The 21,722-nt window shown below is 39.8% G+C and overlaps 1 protein-coding gene across 4 annotated transcripts in view; it reads right to left on the bottom strand.

Annotated features, from left to right (window-relative positions):
- LOC126826717 (ankyrin repeat domain-containing protein 24) overlaps window positions 1-21,722 on the bottom strand; it is a 33,484-nt gene continuing 11,762 nt past the window's right edge. Inside the window, exons 1-10 of one of the 4 annotated variants that reach the window (XM_050555751.2) lie at window positions 16,579-16,731; window positions 13,096-13,234; window positions 12,756-12,833; window positions 9,540-9,627; window positions 4,699-4,815; window positions 3,303-3,422; window positions 2,468-2,611; window positions 1,733-1,840; window positions 1,088-1,180; window positions 1-887 (exon numbers count right to left, since the gene is read on the bottom strand). In XM_050555751.2, the coding sequence (XP_050411708.1) occupies window positions 748-887; window positions 1,088-1,180; window positions 1,733-1,840; window positions 2,468-2,611; window positions 3,303-3,422; window positions 4,699-4,815; window positions 9,540-9,627; window positions 12,756-12,833; window positions 13,096-13,212 (1,005 nt within the window). In that variant the 5' untranslated portion in view covers window positions 13,213-13,234; window positions 16,579-16,731 and the 3' untranslated portion in view covers window positions 1-747. Of the gene's footprint in view, window positions 888-1,087; window positions 1,181-1,732; window positions 1,841-2,467; window positions 2,612-3,302; window positions 3,423-4,698; window positions 4,816-9,539; window positions 9,628-12,755; window positions 12,834-13,095; window positions 13,235-13,333; window positions 13,489-13,528; window positions 14,336-16,578; window positions 16,732-21,722 lie in introns of those variants that run through there. The other 3 variants (XM_050555749.2, XM_050555752.2, XM_050555750.1) reach the window with 3 other exon arrangements.

Raw genomic sequence — 21,722 nt, 5'->3', positions numbered from 1 at the left:
TAATATTAGCTCAATTTTTACTTTAATAATAAATATACACACCATGTGACAAATAATAAATTAGCTGATCCCAAAAATATTTTTACAAAAAGAGATAAGAACAATACTTACACATAAACAAAGAAAACATTTACCATTTTATCTAAACTGGCAGTTTAAATCATATTCATTCCCACAATTACAGTTTAATCCTACCACAAAACCATATACCAAACATCCATACATAACCATTCATTTAAGAATATGTAATTAAATTGTGTACTCGCCAACAAATATTGTCCACTTTCAGAGTTTGAAAATGGCAGTAGTTTCATTAATTCAGACAATGAGGTACACATCATGTCTCCTCTACATACAACAATGGCTGTGATGTTATGAGGGTAACTGTCAATCATTGTTTGCTATAATAGCTACTCTTCATACAACTGACTGTAAGTGAATCAGATAGTTTTTACATTTAATAGCATGTGTTTAAAGCATATGTACTTTGTTTATGTAAAGTGTTTGACAGTTACCCGCAACTTAATTTGTAAGTTAAAGACAAAATGATTAATACTTATAAATAAAATATGAATAACCTGCAATACCATTTTCTAAAGAAACATAAGAAATAGACCTAAATGTATCATGCAGTTCATCAATCTCTTTTAACATCATATAAAAATATGCCATATAAAACATTCTCCATGTTACTGTCACTTTCTAGTATTTATATAGGAATAGTCCATCCATATGTTTATCTTGACACTACCAGTCTTGAAAAGGTGCCATCTCTCTGTAGAATATTTTTACTCGGTTGTTTAGGGTGGCATCAAATTCTGCCCAAAAGAAGGCCTTAACACCCATAAATCCTTCATTTTGGATTTTTTCCACCAGCAATTTACAAACTGAATGAAGAAATTATATAAGGGTATTAAAAAGTTGATATACAAATTGGTGAATGGACAACATCTTGGCTTGTAGGATTATTAATCACATTAAGAAACTGTACTATTATTAGAAAGTTTTGAAATATTACTCAAAAGATATTATTTTCTTACAAATCACCCGTTTTATAAATATCAATCAAATGTTAAGGTTAACTTACCCTTCTCTTGACTATTTGAAAATATAAAGTGTATAAACTTTTTATCTTTATTATAGACCATCATGTTCTCTGTTGCTGATACTTGTGTATTACCTTAAACATAAAATATCATTCAAGTTTACAGGGACACTCTCAACGTTGGGATGTGCCGACATCAGATGGAATAGATCTTGGCGGAGGAAGTATGAGGCAACTTTTGACATGGCTAGCCGTTGTGAGAACATTGAGGGATTTAAACGTCTAGTAGGCTTTGCAATTCAATGACGGAAAAAGAAGTTGGCAGAATATAATCCAAGAATTTACATACGCTTGATATTTATGGTAAATGGTCAGCGACTAATGACTAATACAAGCTCTAAACGGATATTCTGCAACATGACGAGTCACTTGATAAACAAGATTGCTTAAAAAAGATTGAGGTACTTTCCTTGCGATTAAAATATTTTCATATAGATTTGAAGCAAACTTTTGATGGATAAATTAGTTTGACTATGTTTTTAGCTGGGAAGGCATCTTTAAAGCATGCATAAATGTAACATATTGTAGAGAACGAGATGTATACAAGTACGGTTTCACCCTTTGTGGTCAGTATATTTCGTATCTTTATTTTACTTTATACATACATTGTATATAACATCTACTTACCACGCCATGCCAATTCAATCTGAACTTTAACAATAAATTTATTTTTAGATAAGCGTAATATTTCAGTAGGATCTGCCTGTTTGACAACAAGTGTTGTTAATACATAACCTATAAAATATCCAATATTATGTTGAGCACACATAAGATTTTTATTTACAAAATAATATCATTTGTGGGAGAAAGAAACATAAAATAAAATAATGCATAACACCATAACCAAAGACAACCAATTTCTAAAGTTTAGAATAACCTCCTTTTGCTAAGCATATATTATAATGAAATGGGGTTTAATGTCCCAATTTTCTGCACCGAATAAGACCGGCATACACCATGCAGTGTGCTAAGAGAAAAATTTTGCCCACACAGCAATTGAATTCCAACTGTCAAGGGTTATTTTAAATGCACACCAACGTACACATCTCATCCAAATGACTAGATGCTCTTCCTTGCCATAACCTCTATTGTGCACCACAAACACGGGGGGAAAGCACACTGGAAAACTTTCTCAGTCAACACACCAGAATAATACACCAGAAAATACACACCAATCCCTGTTAGAAGAGTTATTTATCACACAATCTACTCCCAATGTCAACGTAAATTGATGTCATAGATAAGATAATAAAGGGAAAGATAAAGTAGTTGAGCTAGGTGTACAACTGGTGTTTTGAAAAAAAAATTTTTTTTTAAGCACAAGCTAATTTGTAAGTTGTGAAAAAAAAATAAATGTTTTACCAGAGCATATCTGTTTATGACCATATTTCCAGTCTAATTTTTGACAGATTTTACTACAATACTGGGCTGCTTTACAACCGGTACATTTTTTCAGCCCGGTTTTAGGTTTCTGACTACAATGTGCACACATTAAATTTGTAGAAGCTAAAACATTGAAAACAACGTTAAAATTTGGGGTTCACATTTATATTAATGTGTATCCACTATCCATTGAAAACCAAATTCACAAATCATTTTTTTGTTGGTTTGTTGCAATATGCAAACAAGTACAACCGGTTTTACTGCTTGTCTATATTTTTCTTACATATTTGTAGCTATACCTATGCAACTAAGTTAATACAAACACCAGCAATACAGTGTGCTATGATGAAATTTTGCCCGGACAGCGGCACTACGGCCTACTCTTATATCGAATTCCAACTGCCAAGGATCTTTTACGTGCACTCCAATGTGTACACGGGACCTCGGTTTTTCGTCCCATCCGAACGACTAGAAAGCTGTCCTTGTCAGGCCCTCCGTCCTGCATCACTGACAAGGGGAAACCACGCCGGAAAATCTGGATGAACTTTCTCGGCCAATGCAGGGATCGAACACCCGACCTCCAGGCTAGCAATGCAAAAATTAAAAAGAGATTACTGTGAAAAATAGAGACTTCAAATGAATTGATTAATAGATTAGCATTTTAATTGGTTGTTTACAACAAACAACTAAGAACACAACATAATGATACTACTTGTCAGATGTTTAATAAAACTTAGTCCAGTAAAATATCAAAAATGACATATGAAACCATCTTAGTTTAACCAGACAGTGATAAAACACTGCAACTACTTACTCCTAATAACAGCAATTATATCTTCATTATCTAACTTCTTCGCCAGGTCTAAAGGTGTTTTTCCTTTTTTATTTTGAATTGTTACATCAGCTCCATGTTTCATCAAAATTTGTACACAATCTGAAATAACACCAGTGGTTGCCACGCAAGATATGCCCACATTTTCCAAGAGATTGACAGAGAATAAAGAACAAGAAAAAAAAAAAAATGTGATTTTTCGTATGATCAGGGGCCATAATCCAGGAAGTTACGGTTCGATATGCTCGAATATCAACAGGAGCCAAGATTATTGGGTCATAAACATACATTTTAAGTTTCATCAAGATCTGATAAAATCAGTGACTTCTAGAGGGTCCACAACCATGGCCATTTTCTTCGGCAGTTTCGATTCGATATTTCGAACTCATTGGGGTGTAACGGGGATATGTGTAAATTTGAATATAAATTGTAACTTCAAGAGGGTCTATAAGCTAAAAACGTGATTTTTCAACCAATCTGGTGCCATAATCCAGGAAGTTACGTTCCGATATGTGCGAACATCGAAAGGAACCAGGATCTTTGGGTTATATATAAACATACATTTCAAGTTTCATCAAAATCGGATGAAAATGGTGACCTCTACAGTGTCCACAAGCTAAAAATGCCATTTTTTGTACACTCCGGGGTCATAATCCATGAAGTAACAGTCTGATACATGCCAATATCAAAAGGAACGGAGATCTTTTAAAGATAAACCTCTATTTCAAGTTTCGTCAAAATCGGATAAGAATTGTGACCTGTAGTGTCCACAAACAAATTGTGGATGGACAGGGGCAACGACAATATACGTCCACATGAATATATGGTAGTATAAAAATCTCCACTCAACAGTAGTACAAACAGATTTGAACAAGAAATAAGAGGTCATAACGTTTCGGGTGATATGACTCTGATTACTCTAATTCTACTTAAAATATGTTTGTACTATTCCTGAGCGGGGATTTTTATATTTCTATTTATGTCTACTCTCTCTGCCAGCATCATCGTTTGATCCAGAAGCTACACAGATGTACCAACCTGTTTAGTCTCTGCTACTTTTTTAAGGGAGTGTTGCCATTTCCCCTCCAATTTTCTAATTAAAATTGGTAAATATTTAAGAATGGAAAAGTTCAAGTGTGGTAAAAGTTTGTTGCAGCAGCATGTTCATTCATTTTCGGATATCAATTTTTTATCAGGTGGTGAGAGTTCATATTATAAATCCAGAAATGTACATAAATCTGGGTATAGTTTAGAACAGGCGAATTCAGTCCATTGGCAGTAGAAATCTTCTTGTTGGCATTGTTGGATTTTGAAATAAATCTTTCGATAAAACAATATACAGAGTCATGGATTTCTTGATAATAAAATAATTACATACGTATATCTCCAGCATAAACTGCAGTATGTAACGAAGAGTTCCCATATTTATTGACACTGTTCACTTCAGCTCCTTTATTTAACAAAGTTTCTGATACAGATGAATTGGCATAGCGGCCTACAAAATGTAAGTAACAACAATAAAAGTGCAATCTAATTAAAATATAGATCTATATTTCGTTTCGTTTTTAATACTTTCGATGACCTACACTACATGTAGATCTAACAAGTTATAGTGGGAGTTCTCGTTCTATGACGTCAGGTACCAAGCAAGCGACATTTGACCCGATTACGTCAGTCATTCGATTAACCAATTAGCGACCGCCATGTATTTTTAAACACTTGATTCGACAGACCATTTGATTGGCTGACCCCTCATTTCAAGCAGAACACGAGTTAAATAACAATGTTTCCAGATCCAAGTGTAGTAAAGACAAGTAAAATCGAAATTTTGAACTATAAAAACGAAACGAAATTGGATCTGTGTTTTAATCAGATTGATAAACGTGTTGAAGTGACCACATCTCACCTACATCTTTGCATATAGCTTTATTAGTAATTCTGTAATTAGGAAAACGCATAATATCAGTTCAGATTTGATGTGGGTACAAAGTTTCATGAAATTATCTCAGCCGTAACTGACATATTCTCTGAAAACAAAACTATGACAAATAGGACAAATCTACTGCTTATTCATTTATTCAGTATCTTATTTTTATGTCTTCTTAAATTTGTGATTTGATTTGAATCATACTATTCATACAGCAACACCTAAATCGTGATATAAAGTAAATGAAATAGGGATTAACATCCTACTGTTCTGCTATGAGGGAAATTTTGCACGGACAGCGGCACTATGGCCTACACTTATATCTAATTCCAACTGTCAAGGGATCTTTTACATGCTTTCACCATTGGTACAAAAAACCAAGGTCCCGTGTACACAGCGTCTTACGCACTTAGCCACCGTTGCTCCAAAATAGTGATATAGTCCGGCAGACCTATGACTGAACCTGGAAATTGTATACAAAGTTTTTTTTATGATTGATTTTAGTAGCCTAGGGTGTCCTCGTTCAGAATCTGCCGGGTGAACCTCGGTCCCCCTTGAGTGTTTTGAGAAATTCAAGATGGCGTCCAAGATGGCCACCACATCAAATAATCCCCTATAGCTCCCATAGTATTTATTCTAGGATGATAATTTTGGTGTCTAACTGTATGTTTCTGGGGTCAAGGAATACACTGAAATCATTTATTATGTTGTGGGGTGATTAGATGATATTAAAATCAAACATGCCAGACAATATGACCCTTTAACTCGTTATCGGCGGTTTGGGGAGATTATTTCACCGAACCAAACTAAATCTAGAGACAAACTATATATACTATTCAAAAAAAGTAGGGGATATTTGATTTTTAAGTGTTATTAAAGTCACCTAATGAAACTGACGAAGAAACAAATGACAAAATGAAATGAAGTTCACATTCATCGATTTATTCCAAATGATCGTTAGACTAAGTAAGGCACAGACTGACCATTATAAGGGTAAAATGATACCCGGGGTCAAACAGCAAACTTACCACAGCATCACAACCAAGTCAGTAACGGGTAAATCCTCCTCTGTTTGCCAAACAAGCATTGATCCGACGTGGCATACTCCTAATGAGACGTCTAAGGTCATTTTCGTCCAGATTGTCCCATTCCTGTTGCAACGCAGCAGCAAATTCTTCGACATTGGCAGGACGTTGTTGACGTTGACGTAACCTCTGTCCAAGCATGTCCCAGACATGCTCGATGGGGGAGAGGTCGGGACTCAGTGCTGGCCAAGGTAATGTGGTGATGTTCTGTTGTTGGAGGTAACCTGTAACGATCCTGGCCCTGTGACATCTTGCGTTGTCATCCTGGAAGATGAAACGGCGGCCATGACGTCGTGCGAACGGCACAACATGGACTGCCAAGATGTTGTCCCGGTAGTACTGGCCTGTAACACGCCCTGCATCAACATGTAAAGCCGTTCTTCCAGCAACAGTGATGCCTCCCCACACCATAACAGAACCACCCCCAAATCGATCATGTCTGATGACGTTAACGTCTTGGAAGTGCTCGTTTCGACGACGACACACCCTCCTACGTCTGTCCAAAAAATCAACAGTGAACCTTGACTCATCTGAAAACATCACATTGCTCCAGCGTCGATTATCCCAGTGTTGACGATCCCTACACCAACGACGTCTTGCCTGAATGTGATGACCTCTCAAACAAGGGATCACGCGAGGACGTCGGGAGCGAAGGTGACCCCTATGCAGTCGATTCCGAATCGTCTGGCCACTCACTCTCACACCAGTGTCTGTTTTAAGACGAGCGCTGATCTGATTTGCTGTGATGACACGATTTCTCAAGGCCAAGGTACGGATAAATCGATCCTGGGCTTGAGTTGTTGCCCTTGGTCGACCTGAGCGTGGTCTGTCCTGTACAGATTGTGTATCACGGTATCTGGACCATAGCCTGCTTATGACAGACTGAGAAACATTCATCGTCCGCGCCACAACCGCCTGTGTTGTGCCGATCTGTAGCATGCCAAGGGCACGTAACCTTTCATTTTGGGTAAGCCGACGCATATCAAAATTTGTTTTCTGGTCACTAAAACAATTAAACTGATGTTTCCACCCTGGAATTCAATGCCACAATGACTGTAACATTCAAAGTCAGAGTTGTACAAATCTTGGGTTGGACCCCCATGATGATCCCAAGCATCACCTGCATTCCATGCGGTAGCTATTGGTGCGTTTGGGCGTCACATGTAACTGGAAATGTTTCTTCTGTTAGGTTCTATAGTGACTTTTTTCGTAGTCATTTGCATATTTTAGTATTATGCCCCCAAAATCAAATATCCCCTACTTTTTTTGAATAGTATATTTCTGGACATAGGAGCGTATGAGTGATAGGATAACACCAAATACAGCCCTATTAGGGGCTCCGGGGCCACATGGGTTGGTCCTGAAAATGGAGACACAAGCTGAGTGTTGAACGTTTAAAAAAATTATTTCTAACCGCAAAACAGGAACATAAATTCCACAAAACTAGGTAATATCCAGTTTAATATTTTAGTCGTGTTTCTGACTGCAACCTGTGACAGCACAGGCGCAAAATGTTGTATATTCTAAGCCATCCCTAGTGCCGCTACAAGCACACGTACTACATGAGCTGTCACTACTACATCCACATCTGATGAGCCACATGGCAGACTCCGGAGCAAGTTTACCGGTTGTAATGTTTTCAATATGGTATCTTTCTCCCAGTAATACTGTTCCAGATCAAGTTCCGATGGATTCCGATCTTCCAGTGAACGCCACACAATAGCTTGGTGATGAGCTCTTTTTACGTTCTCTGCAAATGTATCATTCTTGAGCAAGGTTACATGGTTTGGGTGGAGAATAATGACGATACATTTCCAGTTTTAGATGTCCACACCCTCCAGCGTGTTTCAGACATAGATTTTTAGAACTCTGTTCATAAAAAAGCTGACATAAATACAGTGGCCTGTGTAACTGTGTGAGCAATGACTCTATTGGAGTGTCTATTACTCCGACGAGTGGGGTGAGAGAGAATACAATCAAGCTCTAATACTTTCAAAACTGTTGATTTCCACACGACGTAGCCGCATGTACCTGTGTCACATCCAGTAAGAGAATGAGCTGGCAGGATTTCAACGATAATTGACATGTGTTTCTCCGTAGTTTAACCATTGTCAACGGTTGTTCTTTCCTGGATTGGTGATTTTGGACCGAGCTCTTGCAAATCGATGACTTAAAACACGCTGGAAGGTATCAGGCATCTAAAACTGAAAATGTATCGACATCATCCCCACCTAAACCATGTAGTCTAGCTCCAACGAATGATGCATTTGCAGTGAACATAAAAATACGACATCGCTAAGCTATTGAGTGGCATTCACTGAAAGATCGGAATCTGTCGGAACTTGATCCGGAACTGTATTGCTGGGAGGACACTAAATTGAAAACATCACAACCGGTAAACTTGGTCCGGAGTCTGCCATGTGGCTCATCAGATGTGGATGCAAGAGTGATAGCTCATGTAGTACGTGTGCTTGTAGCTGCACTAGGAATGGCTTAGAATATACAATATTTTGCGCTTGTGCTGTCACAGGTGGCAGCCAGAAACACGACTAAAGTATTAAACTGGATATTATCTAGTTTTGTGGAAGTTATGTTCCTGTTTTGCGGGTAGAATTTGTTTTTTTAAATTTTCAACAATCAGCTTGTGCCTCCCTTTTCAGGACCTACCCATGTGGCCCTGAATGCCCTGATAGGGATGTATGTGGTGTTATCCTATCACTCATACGCTCTTATGTCCAGAAATATTAGTTTATCTACTGATATAGTTTGGTTCGGTGAAATATTTGCCCCCAACCGCCGCTAACTAGTGAAAGGGCCATATTGTCTGGCATGTTTGGTTTTAATATCATATAATCACCCCACAACATAATACTCGACCCCAAAAACATACGGTTAGACACCAAAATTATCATCCTAGAATAAATACTATGGGAGCTATAAGGGATTATTTGATGTGGCGGCCGTCTTGGACGCCATCTTGAATTTCTCAAAACGCTCAAGGGTGACCGAGGTTCACCCGGCAGATTCTGAAAGAGGACACCATAGGCTACTAAAATCAATCATAAAAAAAACTTTGTATATAATTTCCAGGTTCACTCGAAAAATTGGGTTTGGCGACCAGACTAATATGTATCATTTTGTGTCTAATACTATATATAGTAAGTATAATAGCCGCGGTTTCTACAAAACAATAAGTATAAAAATTACCTGCTGCTAAAGCTAAAGGTGTAAATCCATTTTCATCTTTTATGTTTGTATTGGCATTATATTTTAACAAAATGCCCAAGCATTTTACCTAAAAAGAACAATAATGGGTATTAAAATACAGATGTGACGTCACCCTTTGATGTTAGCGTACCATTATTTCAAATAATCGTACAGGCAACTTGCCAATCGTACCTTGTCAAATATTAGACTCGAGTGACGTATTTCACTGTAAACGCACGTGCGGAGTGTCTGTATTTTAAGATGTTTAATGGTCTCGAGCTGAGACATTGCGTAATATATTGTAAAAACACTCGGACCTGACGGTCCTCTTGTTGTTACAATATATTACTTAATGTCTCAGCTCGAGACCATTAAACAATACAAAATAATCAGTTAAGGTAAGAAAGGCTCTCAAGATTTCAGACACAATAACTATGCACAAAACTGGTTGACAATTGAAAATCTGAAAACTTTGATGTGTAGTAAAGCATTACAAAGTTTTGGTGACAGGGGAGGTAACTATGCTTCCTTGCATGAGCATCTCTGAATTACAACATTGTAGAACATTTCGTGGAGGCTTACTTGCTCATTCAGTCAATGAAAGCACCTTAATTTTCTTTATAAATCGGTTTAAACTTCAACCATCACACAGCACTAACAATAACTGATGTCCTGTTAACTTGTAGAAACAGTTATACTTTTCAACAGTAACAGAAATAATCGGCTAATAATATCAATGTTAAAAAATATTACCATTTTAATTTATAATATACCTAAATCGCATTTAACACTTACTTTAGAAAACAAAATAAAAAAAACTATGGTAGATAATATTTTGCCTTTAAAGGTGAATCAATCATATCAATAAAAAGTTCATCAAAGATTTTAGCTAAGTTTATAGGTGGCCTTGGCTTATTTTTATGCTCCGTTTTTATTATTAGCAGATGTTGAAGAATGCTTACATCTTTGTAAATATAACAAAAAATTGAATCATTTATGGACTGATATTCATTTCAGAGACTCAACTATTATAATAATGCAGTTTGCTAGGTATTAAAATATCCCTCAAATGACCATCAGAGATAATAAATCTTTGACCTGATACCCTTTTGATATAAATCAACGATGTATATATATTGAAAGATATCATGTGAGAAATGAAATGAAATGGGGTTTAACATCCTACTGTTTTGCTCCTAAACTGGGCTAATGAAGACGGGTATACGCCATACAGTGTGCTATGAGGGAAATTTTGCCTGGACAGTGGCTCTACGTCTACGGCCTACTCTTATATTGAATTCCAACTGCCAAGGGATTTTTTTCATGCACGCCAATGTGTACACGGGACCTCGGTTTTTCGTGCCATCCGAACACGGATATCATGTGAGAACTTTCACTCTACTGTCAAAAGAATTCTGCCAAGTCATTAAGATCATAAGAACCACAAGTAAGTCTGCCAGAAAACCCCACTTCTTTCTACTGAAAGCAGCAATGGTGAATTTAATAACTAACTTCTTACAGTGTTGAACTCCTCAATTTCATGATACTTTATTAGATTCAGACAATTTTATAGTGTCTAATGAACTGGAAATAGTGTTTTAATTGAGAGAAAACAAAAATTTATATATACTATTCAAAAAAAGTAGGGGATATTTGATTTTGGGGGCATAATACTAAAATATGCAAATGACTACGAAAAAAGTCACTATAGAACCTAACAGAAGAAACATTTCCAGTTACATGTGACGCCCAAACGCACCAATAGCTACCGCATGGAATGCAGGTGATGCTTGGGATCATCATGGGGGTCCAACCCAAGATTTGCACGACTCTGACTTTGAATGTTACAGTCATTGTGGCATTGAATTCCAGGGTGGAAACATCAGTTTAATTGTTTTAGTGACCAGAAAACAAATTTTGATATGCGTCGGCTTACCCAAAATGAAAGGTTACGTGCCCTTGGCATGCTACAGATCGGCACAACACAGGCGGTTGTGGCGCGGACGATGAATGTTTCTCAGTCTGTCATAAGCAGGCTATGGTCCAGATACCGTGATAAACAATCTGTACAGGACAGACCACGCTCAGGTCGACCAAGGGCGACAACTCAAGCCCAGGATCGATTTATCCGTACCTTGGCCTTGAGAAATCGTGTCATCACAGCAAATCAGATCAACGCTCGTCTTCAAACAGACACTGGTGTGAGAGTGAGTGGCCAGACGATTCGGAATCGACTGCATAGGGGTCACCTTCGCGCCCGACGTCCTCGCGTGATCCCTTGTTTGAGAGATCATCAAATTCAGGCAAGACGTCGTTGGTGTAGGGATCGTCAACACTGGGATAATCGACGCTGGAGCAATGTGATGTTTTCAGATGAGTCAAGGTTCACTGTTGATTTTTTGGACAGACGTAGGAGGGTGTGGCGTCGTCGAAACGAGCGCTTCCAAGACGTTAACGTCATCAGACATGATCGATTTGGGGGTGGTTCTGTTATGGTGTGGGGAGGCATCACTGTTGCTGGAAGAACGGCTTTACATGTTGTTGCAGGGCGTGTTACAGGCCAGTACTACCGGGACAACATCTTGGCAGTCCATGTTGTGCCGTTCGCACGACGTCATGGCCGCCGTTTCATCTTCCAGGATGACAACGCAAGATGTCACAGGGCCAGGATCGTTACAGGTTACCTCCAACAACAGAACATCACCACATTACCTTGGCCAGCACTGAGTCCCGACCTCTCCCCCATCGAGCATGTCTGGGACATGCTTGGACAGAGGTTACGTCAACGTCAACAACGTCCTGCCAATGTCCAAGAACTTGCTGCTGCGTTGCAACAGGAATGGGACAATCTGGACCAAAATGACCTTAGACGTCTCATTAGGAGTATGCCACGTCGGATCAATGCTTGTTTGGCAAACAGAGGAGGATTTACCCGTTACTGACTTGGTTGTGATGCTGTGGTAACTTTGCTGTTTGACCCCGGGTATCATTTTACCCTTATAATGGTCAGTCTGTGCCTTGCTTAGTCTAACGATCATTTGGAATAAATCGATGAATGTGAACTTCATTTCATTTTGTCATTTGTTTCTTCGTCAGTTTCATTAGGTGACTTTAATAACACTTAAAAATCAAATATCCCCTACTTTTTTTGAATAGTATATATTAACTACAATAGGAGATCTGACTGACCACCGACTCAGTATTATCAAAACTTACATTACTCTGAGCTACAGCAAAATGAAGAGCAGTAGAACCATTTGAATCCTGTTCATTTATATTTATCTCCTTATTTTTCTGTGAAAACATAATGAGTAATAAATTAATGTTAAAATTTAAAACAGAGATAGGTTGCCAGGCAAAAAAAAACATACACCAACAGCAGCTAAGTCGTCGGAAACATCCACAATGATTATCGGATAGTGGATCTTTAGATTAATGCAAAGAATAATCTATTGACTGTCTTCAATGACCTACCTCCAAATACCAATTTGGGGTTTATTTTCCGTGAACACCAAGATTGATATTTTTCCATTTACTGTTAAATGAATATTTTTACCTCCAAATACTCCTCAAAATGTTCAAATTTTCCTCTTTCACATGCTAGAAGAACTTGGTGAGATAGTTGAGTTTCAGGATTATGAATTGTTGTACTATTAAAACCACATTTAGACATTCTTATTCACTTATTTACAAACCTAAAACAACGAAAAATAAAAACTGATTTATAATGATAATAATTATCAAACTTAATAAAAATATGATGTACATGTATCGTTATTATGGCGTTAGCTTACGTGAAGGAACTATTAAACAGGCATTATGCAAGAGCTAAATCTGCCTATTGCAGGCCATTCTTTGGGCCTTAAATGTTATATAAACTATTAATTAGACATTTATTAACATGACTAGACCATAATCAATTCTTGATGCCATCAGATATGTGTCCGGTTTAAAGAACATTAGAATGGTTCAGCCATTTAATGATTTACCATTAGAATGGTCAATGGTGAAGTGGGGGGGTCGCTTAACTCCTAACAACCAGTACTGTGGTTATAATCAGTGCACACATCTTTTCAAACCTTCAAAGGTTAATATTTTCCCTCAGAATAAAGTAATTTGAAGGAAATTTTCAATATATTATCTATTTTTGAACTATCATATAATAGTCACATGTACAATTTTTAAATGTCATCGTAGACTCGATTGTCTAAATAGCGAAAATTAGTGAGTATTGCCACTGGTTGACAGAATCTAGAGTAGTGAACTTTGACCCCAATTTTTTAATTCCAACCTTTTTTCACCTTTTAAATCGACTGAAAGAGAATCGGTTTCAGGCGAGTTATTTGCCCTTGAATTAGTAATCGGATTCAGACCACATGGTAGTAACAGACTTAGACATTACACTTTGTCATATATGCCCACATTTTGTAAGAAATGAACAGAGAAAAAACCAAAAAACTAAAACGTGATTTTTCGTAAAATCAGGGGCCATAATCCAGGAAGTAACGATTCGATACGCGCAAGTATCAAGAGGAACCCAGATCTTTGGGATATAAACATATATTTTAAGTTTCATTCAATTCGGATATAAAATATGTGACCTCTACAGGGTTTGCGTACGAGGAGTGGCATTTTTGTCAGGTAGTTTCGGTCCGATTTTTATAAAATTCGAACTCAATCATCATTATAATGTAATGGTGATGAATACAAATGTTTTTTTTAAATCAGATAAAAATTGGGACCTCTAGAGGAACAACAAGCAAAAATCACGATTTTTCATACTTTCAAGGGACATAATCCAAAAAAATTACTGTTTGATATGCATGAATATCGCTTTTAAAGTTCCATCAAAATCAGATAAAAATTGTGACCTCTAGAGTGTCCACAAGCTAATATGTGATTTTTCATACAATCAAGGGTCATAATCCATGCTGTTACAGTCCGATAAATGCTAATATTTCAAGTTTCGTCAAAATCGAATAAAAATTTGTACTCTTAATGCATTAACATATCGTTAGGGTGAATACTTCACACCAAATTTGAATTTAAAAAACATTAAAAACTGTAGCTGCCATTGCGCTCGTTAACACACTCATAACTCAACATTAATCCAAGTTAACATATATAAGATGCTATTTTGAAGGCATCAATCTGTTTCAACTTGATAACTCAATTATAGTAAGGGATATATGCCATCTTGAATGTCAAAATAATGCTGAAGAAAACTTTCTCAAATCTTTGATGCTAAAACTAATCGAACGGACTTCCAAATTTCGAAAGAAAACGTCAGTCAAAATCCATATCGGATTTGTCCAAAGAATCCAAAAATGAACCCGACGAAGATCCAATGAGATATAACTGAGATATGGGCAATCTGAAATTATTTTTTGTCCCATCCGTAAAACACTTCCTTAGTCAATCAGATATCAACTTTAGCCTCTAGAGCGGCCACAAGATCTTTATACACACACATGTTCATGTAGACGTCTATTGTCGTTGCCCCTGTCCGTCCGTCCACAATTTGTTGGTGTACAGTCTACAGGTCACAGTTTTTATCCAATTTTGGCGAAACTTGAAATATAGGTTTATTTCCCAAAGATCTAGATCCCTTTCGATATTGGCATGTATCGGAATATATGTTTATATCCTTGCAGATATCGGAATTTAACATCCTGGATATAGCCCCTGATTGTACAAAAAATTTCATTTTTTTTTAACTTTCTCTTGAAAAATGTGGGTGTATCTTACATGGCAACCGCTTGTTCAAAGAGATTAAGGGCCATAACTCTGGCAGTAATTATTGTAAATCAACAGGCTTCTTCATCTCGGCCTTAAACAGAGTGTATAAATTTAGCCTATAGAGTGTCCACAAGATTTTTCAAAGTGATAAGTGCCATAACTCTGGCAGTAATTAAAGAAAATCGTTGAAAATTAATAGGCTTCGTCGTCTCATGACCTTAAACACTGTGTATAAATTTAAAGTCAATCAGATATTAACTTTAGCCTTTAAATATAGAGCATCCACAAGATTTTTTAATGTGTTCAGAACCATTATGGCAGTAATTATCGGAAATCATTGAAAATAAATAGAATTCTTCATTCTCATAACTTGTGGACGCCGGACGAACAGATGGGGTCGATGACAATATACCCACCACCTATCAATGTGGGCGTATAAAAAAGAAAATTTCAAATATTTTCCAGCCGTACACCATATGGACTAGTTTATTTAGTAACGAAGTAGAGAGGGCACTAGGGGTCTTCGTTACAAGTAACATACATGGACCTTATTTTTAGGGTCCAGCATGCGGAGGCTACCGGTACACCTTTTTGTTGTTTTATATTTGACTTTAAATCGGATTGCTCTTTAAGATGGGTGGGTCTATTTAAACTATTTTATTTTATCAATACAAAATAACACCCACAGTCCATGTAAGTAGCAGTACTAGGCCTACTCTAGTCAGTAGTACTAATTAATAGACTACTCTACTCTGTTCTGTAGAACCTGTAATACTGGTATGTACAATTAATTGCTTACAAATTTAGTCAATGTAATCGTAGTTGAAGACATTACATTCATTTAATGTCATCGGGTATTTTTATATAATTCATATCATTTTTGTATTTTCACCTTTTGTGGGTTTTCCAGGCAGTCATAGAGCTGCTACCAACAGCACCCGCTGTAAAATCGTTTGTCGTCGACTTCGAGGCGGGGATATGGCAGGCGCTAAGAACCGTCTTCGAAGATCCTTCGATTCAAGGTTGTGCCTTTCACTGGGGACAGGCCGTATGGCGAAAGGTGCAGGAAAAGGGTCAGAGCACATCTTGCCAGCATTTACCAAATTATGTGAGAAGACAGACAACGGGCAAGTCAGATTCGTGTTGGATTATGTAAGGGATACATGGATAGAGAGTAGAGTGTGGCCCATTTCATCATGGTGTGTATTCGGCCTCAGCATCAGGACGAATAACGATGTAGAAGGATGGCACAACCGGATTAACCAGAAGGCAAAAAAAGGAAACCTGCAATTTTACTTACTCATCAGCTTGCTGTACAAAGAAGCCAGTCTTCTACCGCAACAGATTAAAATGGTAACGGAGGGGAAGCTAAAGCGGTATCAAAAGAAACAGACCAGATCGATACAAGGAAAATTGTTTGCGCTTTGGAAGTCGTACACCGAAGAAAGAAAAAGTACGAGCCAGTTGATCAGAGACATCAAAAAATTTAAAAAATTATGTTAATAAAATTCAGAAGTATATAGTATATCCATATTAGTGTGTTATTTTTAACTTAAAATTTGTATTTTATTTCTTAAATTGAATGGTCCGAGAGGCAACAAATATTGGTCCGAGTGGTCTTCCAACGTAAATTGAATAGTCCGAGAGGCAACAAATATTGGTCCGAGTCTTCCAACGTAAATTGAATGGTCCGAGAGGCAACAAATATTGGTCCGAGTGGTCTTCCAACACAAATTGAATTGGTCCGAGTGGTCTTTTGGGTTGGTCCGAGTGGTCTTTTGGGTTGGTCCGAGTGGTCTTTTGGGTTGGTCCGAGTGGTCTCCGTTTTGGTCCGAGTGGTCTCCGTTTTGGTCCGAGTGGACTTGGTCCGAGTGGTCCGGGTACCGCTCAAACGTCTTCTGTAAACGGAAAATGGTGTGACATAAGGGAAGATACAGTAAACCCTTTACTCCTCATAATGAGAGACTGTGTAAAAACTGCAACCTTCAATTAGTAGAAGATGAAAAACATTTCTATTGTATTGTCCATTTTATGATAATTTGAGACAACAATATCTCTCACCCTTCATCAATCCTCATATAACTGATTCAATTCAACTTAATATATTAATGAATAATGAAGAGTGTATAGAAAATGTTGGAAGTTTTGTATTAAATGCCTTTATGAAAAGAGGAATATAAATATATCTTTGTTAATTGATAGTAGTTAGGGAGCCTGTTCAGCCATTTTTTTTGCGCGTGCGTGGGCGCATGCGCGTGCATGGATGTGCGTGCACGTGACCTTGCACGTGCATGACCCCGTGACCTTGCAGGTGCGTGACCTTGCACTGAATGACCCCGTGACCTAATTCGTCATGACCTTGCACTGAGTGACCCGTTGCACGTGCAGTGACCTAGTTTGAGAAAGAGAGGGCGCGCGCGCGCGGGAAGAGAGAGAGAGAGAGAGAGAGAGAGCAGAAGAAGAGAGCAGAAGGGAGAAGAAGAAGAAGAAGGGGAAGGAAGACCAAAAGAAGGGGAGACAACTCTTTTACATTGATTAAGTTGGCCCTGAAAAGGGCCGTTGGCCTCACTAGAACGTGAGGGTGCGACGCACTTTATGTCGGTTGCGTCTGATGGTCTCCACTAATTCGGGAGGGGGTCTTTTCCTGGGAGGTGTTTTTAATACCTCGTCAGGTAAGACAAAGATATCGTCAGGGGTAATCACGGCCAGAGTATTCCCTCTGAGATACAAGAGCGTATCTACGTTGAGGTTTTCCTCGAGGCGAATGATGGGAGCGCCGTTAGCCATTCTGATACTGAGAGAGGGATGGTCCGTCGTTTTATTACCGTTAGGACGAATCCATTTGACGGACGAGTCCATTCTTGGAGTGACGTCATAGGACGAATCCATTTGAGGGTATGGCGTCACAGACGAGTCCATGCATGGAGTGACGTCACAGCGCTTAGCATAACGTGATGCAACGTTATACATCGTAGGGTGTACGTTGGAGGCTAAATATAGACGTGATGTAACGTTATACAACGCATGTGCAACGTTATATCACGTGGGGTGTACGATATCGAACGTTTGATGACGTCACGGCATATGGGGGATAAAAGGGAGAGACGCGATAGGTTTGAACACTTTCATGCTATCACCGAACCGCGCAAGATGAGTTTTTCATTACGACCCGTCGATAGAAGATACAGTAGATTGTTCCGAACCGAATCGTTATGTGTGGACATAGACTTTTTGGAGGATTGGTCCCACGTTCCGACCATAGATGTACCACAGCAATTACACGACACCTTTGAGGCCATCATTGAGGAAATTCGCCGAACCTTGGACGCTAGAGAAAGTGACTACGTTAGAATAGCCATTAGTCACCCAGGGCTCAAATCACCTATTTGGTTACCGTTTCGTGAGCATCGTTTGTTAAAAGCCGAAGACCTTTTACAGAAAGTGGCTGCCGTATTACAGAGTAATGAAGAATTTCGACTGGATCAGCGCATGTCTATGAATATATGTCACGTGACCCTTCCGGATGGCAGAGGTAGCGGAACAAACGTGAAGAAGAGACACAGTGCTAATTTCGACGAGTATTTGAAGAAAAAGAAATGCCTCGTCACCATTAAAAATGCCGACGAATTATGTTTGCAGCGAGCTATTGTCGTCGCTCGTCACTATGCCAACAAACAGGACACGCCTGAATGGGAAAGAGAAAGGAAGAGATTAGTCAACAACACAGGACCCCGAACATGGCAGACGAAGAAAACGGAAGCTCTCATCGAGGCCGTGGGTGGCACCAGGGAAGCTTGCACGGGGATGGAAACGTGGGAACTGTATGCCAAGTATTTGGGCCAACAAGGATACCAACTCAACGTTTTCTCTCAAGTCATCTTTGGTAAGGCGATCTATCGCGGAACAAAACACGTCAACGGAACACCAAAACATCTGAACCTGTATTTACACAGTAGACATTATGACGTCATTACCTCCATGCCCGCCTTTGTGGAAAGGTCGTATTTTTGTGAGACCTGTCAGGTGGGATACTATAGTGCCGAGAAACATTCGTGTCACGTCATGTGTCAAGGTTGTAAGAAAGTGGGTCCACCCTGTCCACCCGATCCCAACACAAAGACGTGTTACCGATGTCATCGTGTGTTTATGAGCCGGCAGTGTTTCGACAACCATCTCGCTACCCGTTCCAGAGCCAAGTGCAGTATATGTCACCGGTGGAAGAAATGTGAAAAATGTCAAAAGGAGTGGGACGTCATCAAAGCCAAGCGAAATTTGGAAGAACATCGATGCGGAGAATACCAGTGCTCCATCTGCCGAGAGTGGCACACGGCCGCAAAACAGTTTTGCTACATTCAACCGCTGAAATCACCCATCGACATGAATGAAGACAGAAAGACCCAAATCGACAAACAGCAGAAAGCAACGCTGACCCGCTTTGTCTTCTTTGACTTTGAATGCCAGCAAGATTCCGGTGAGCACATACCCAACTTATGTGTCCTGCAAACCTGTTGTCACTTTTGCCTCGATAATCAAGAACCCTGCGAGCACTGCGACATGTACTGGAATCACCAACGAGAAATTGTGTTTAAAGGTCAAGACACGCTGGACGATGTGGGAAAATGGTTTTTGCAACTCGCTGCTCACGGTACGGTGGTAGATGGTCGGAAACATGACAGTCACGAATCGAGTCCCGTGATCGCCGTGGCGCACAATTTCAAAGGTTACGACGGACTGCTGATTTTACAGACGCTGCACAAACATTCCGTGGCGCAACCCGAAGTAATTATGAACGGGGGTAAAGCGATGACGATCACTGTCGGTACGGTCAAATTCATCGATTCCCTCAACTTTTTACCGATGGCTTTACGGGACATGCCCAAGACTTTTGGCCTGCAAGAACTCAAGAAAGGTTACTTCCCTCACCACTTTAACAGACCGGAGAATGAAGATTACGTGGGCGCCTATCCTCCCGACACCGATTACGATCCAGATGGTATGAGTGTATCGGAACGAGAGAAGTTTCACGAGTGGTAGGAACAACACAGTCACGACGTCTTTGATTTTCGTCAGGAAATTTTGGCTTACTGCCGCAGCGATGTAGATGTCTTGCGCCGATGTTGTGGTGTATTTCGCGAGATATTCCTCATGGACACGGGCATCGATCCCTTCGAAAAAAGCCTGACCCTGGCCTCTGCCTGCAGTCGCGTACTACGCACACACTACCTGAAGAAAGACACCCTCGTCGTCATTCCTCGAGCCCTGATGCAAGAACCGAAACCGGGTAAAGACTGGCATCGCTTCCAGCCTCGACAACAGTCCAACAAAGCCCTTCGATGGTTGGAATGGGAACAACATCGACAGACCATGGCCGCTTTCCGAAACCAGACCCCACTACCCAACATTCGACACGCCCGCAACGGTAGTGAATGCCGAGTCGGCCCTTACAGTTTGGATGGTATGGACACGACCACCGGTACAGTGTACGAATTTCACGGGTGTGCCTTTCACGGTTGTCCCAAATGTTTTCCGGGCCCCGTCCAAGACGTTCAACACAAACATCCCTACGACCCCTCTCGTAGTATGAGAGACTTGTACCAGAAGACCCAAGAACGTCACCGCCGACTCCAGGAACAGTACGGTATGCAGACCATCCGTGTCATGTGGGAGTGTGGGATGGAGGAAGAACGACGCCAAGATCCCGAGATGAACGAATTTCTGAGCGGATTGGAAGATCAGCAATGGCCGGCCCCCGAACCTTTGTTGCCCCGTAACGCTTTCTTCGGCGGGAGAACCAATGCCATTCAACTGATGGTCAACGAGTCGGCCGAAGACATGCGCTACATCGACGTAGTGTCTCTCTACCCCTACATTTGCAAGTACGGTACGTTTCCCATCAAGGAACCCACGATCGTCACACAACCCGATCAAGACCAGTGGCAGCAGTACGAAGGGTTGATCCAGTGTTCGGTTTTGCCGCCTCGTGGCCTGTACCACCCGGTGCTTCCTTTTCGACGCAAACAGAAATTGGTGTTTGCCCTGTGTCGAAGCTGCGTCGACGAACACATGCAACAAGGAGAGATTGCCGAATACAAACCTTGTGATCACACCGATGAACAGCGAGCCTGGGTGGGTACGTTTGTCACCCTAGAACTGAAGAAAGCGGTGGCCCTGGGATACCAAGTATTGAAAGTGTACGAAGTCTGGCACTGGAATGAATTCAGCACCTACGATCCCGAGGCCAAAACAGGAGGTTTATTTACTGGGTACATCAATCACTACCTAAAGAAGAAGATGGAAAGTAGCGGTTATCCCGACACTTGTCACACCGAAGAAGATAAGACCCGCTTCGTGAACGACGTGTACGACACCGAAGGTATTCGCCTGGATCCCGCCTCCATAAAACCCAACAAAGGTATGCGGGCGTTTAGTAAGCTCCAATTGAAC

The sequence above is a fragment of the Patella vulgata genome, chromosome 7 (genome assembly GCF_932274485.2).
Source record: "Patella vulgata chromosome 7, xgPatVulg1.2, whole genome shotgun sequence".
Classification (NCBI taxonomy): domain Eukaryota; kingdom Metazoa; phylum Mollusca; class Gastropoda; family Patellidae; genus Patella; species Patella vulgata.
Note: the sequence above shows the minus strand (reverse complement) of the source record. Positions and strands in the feature narration are given on the sequence as shown.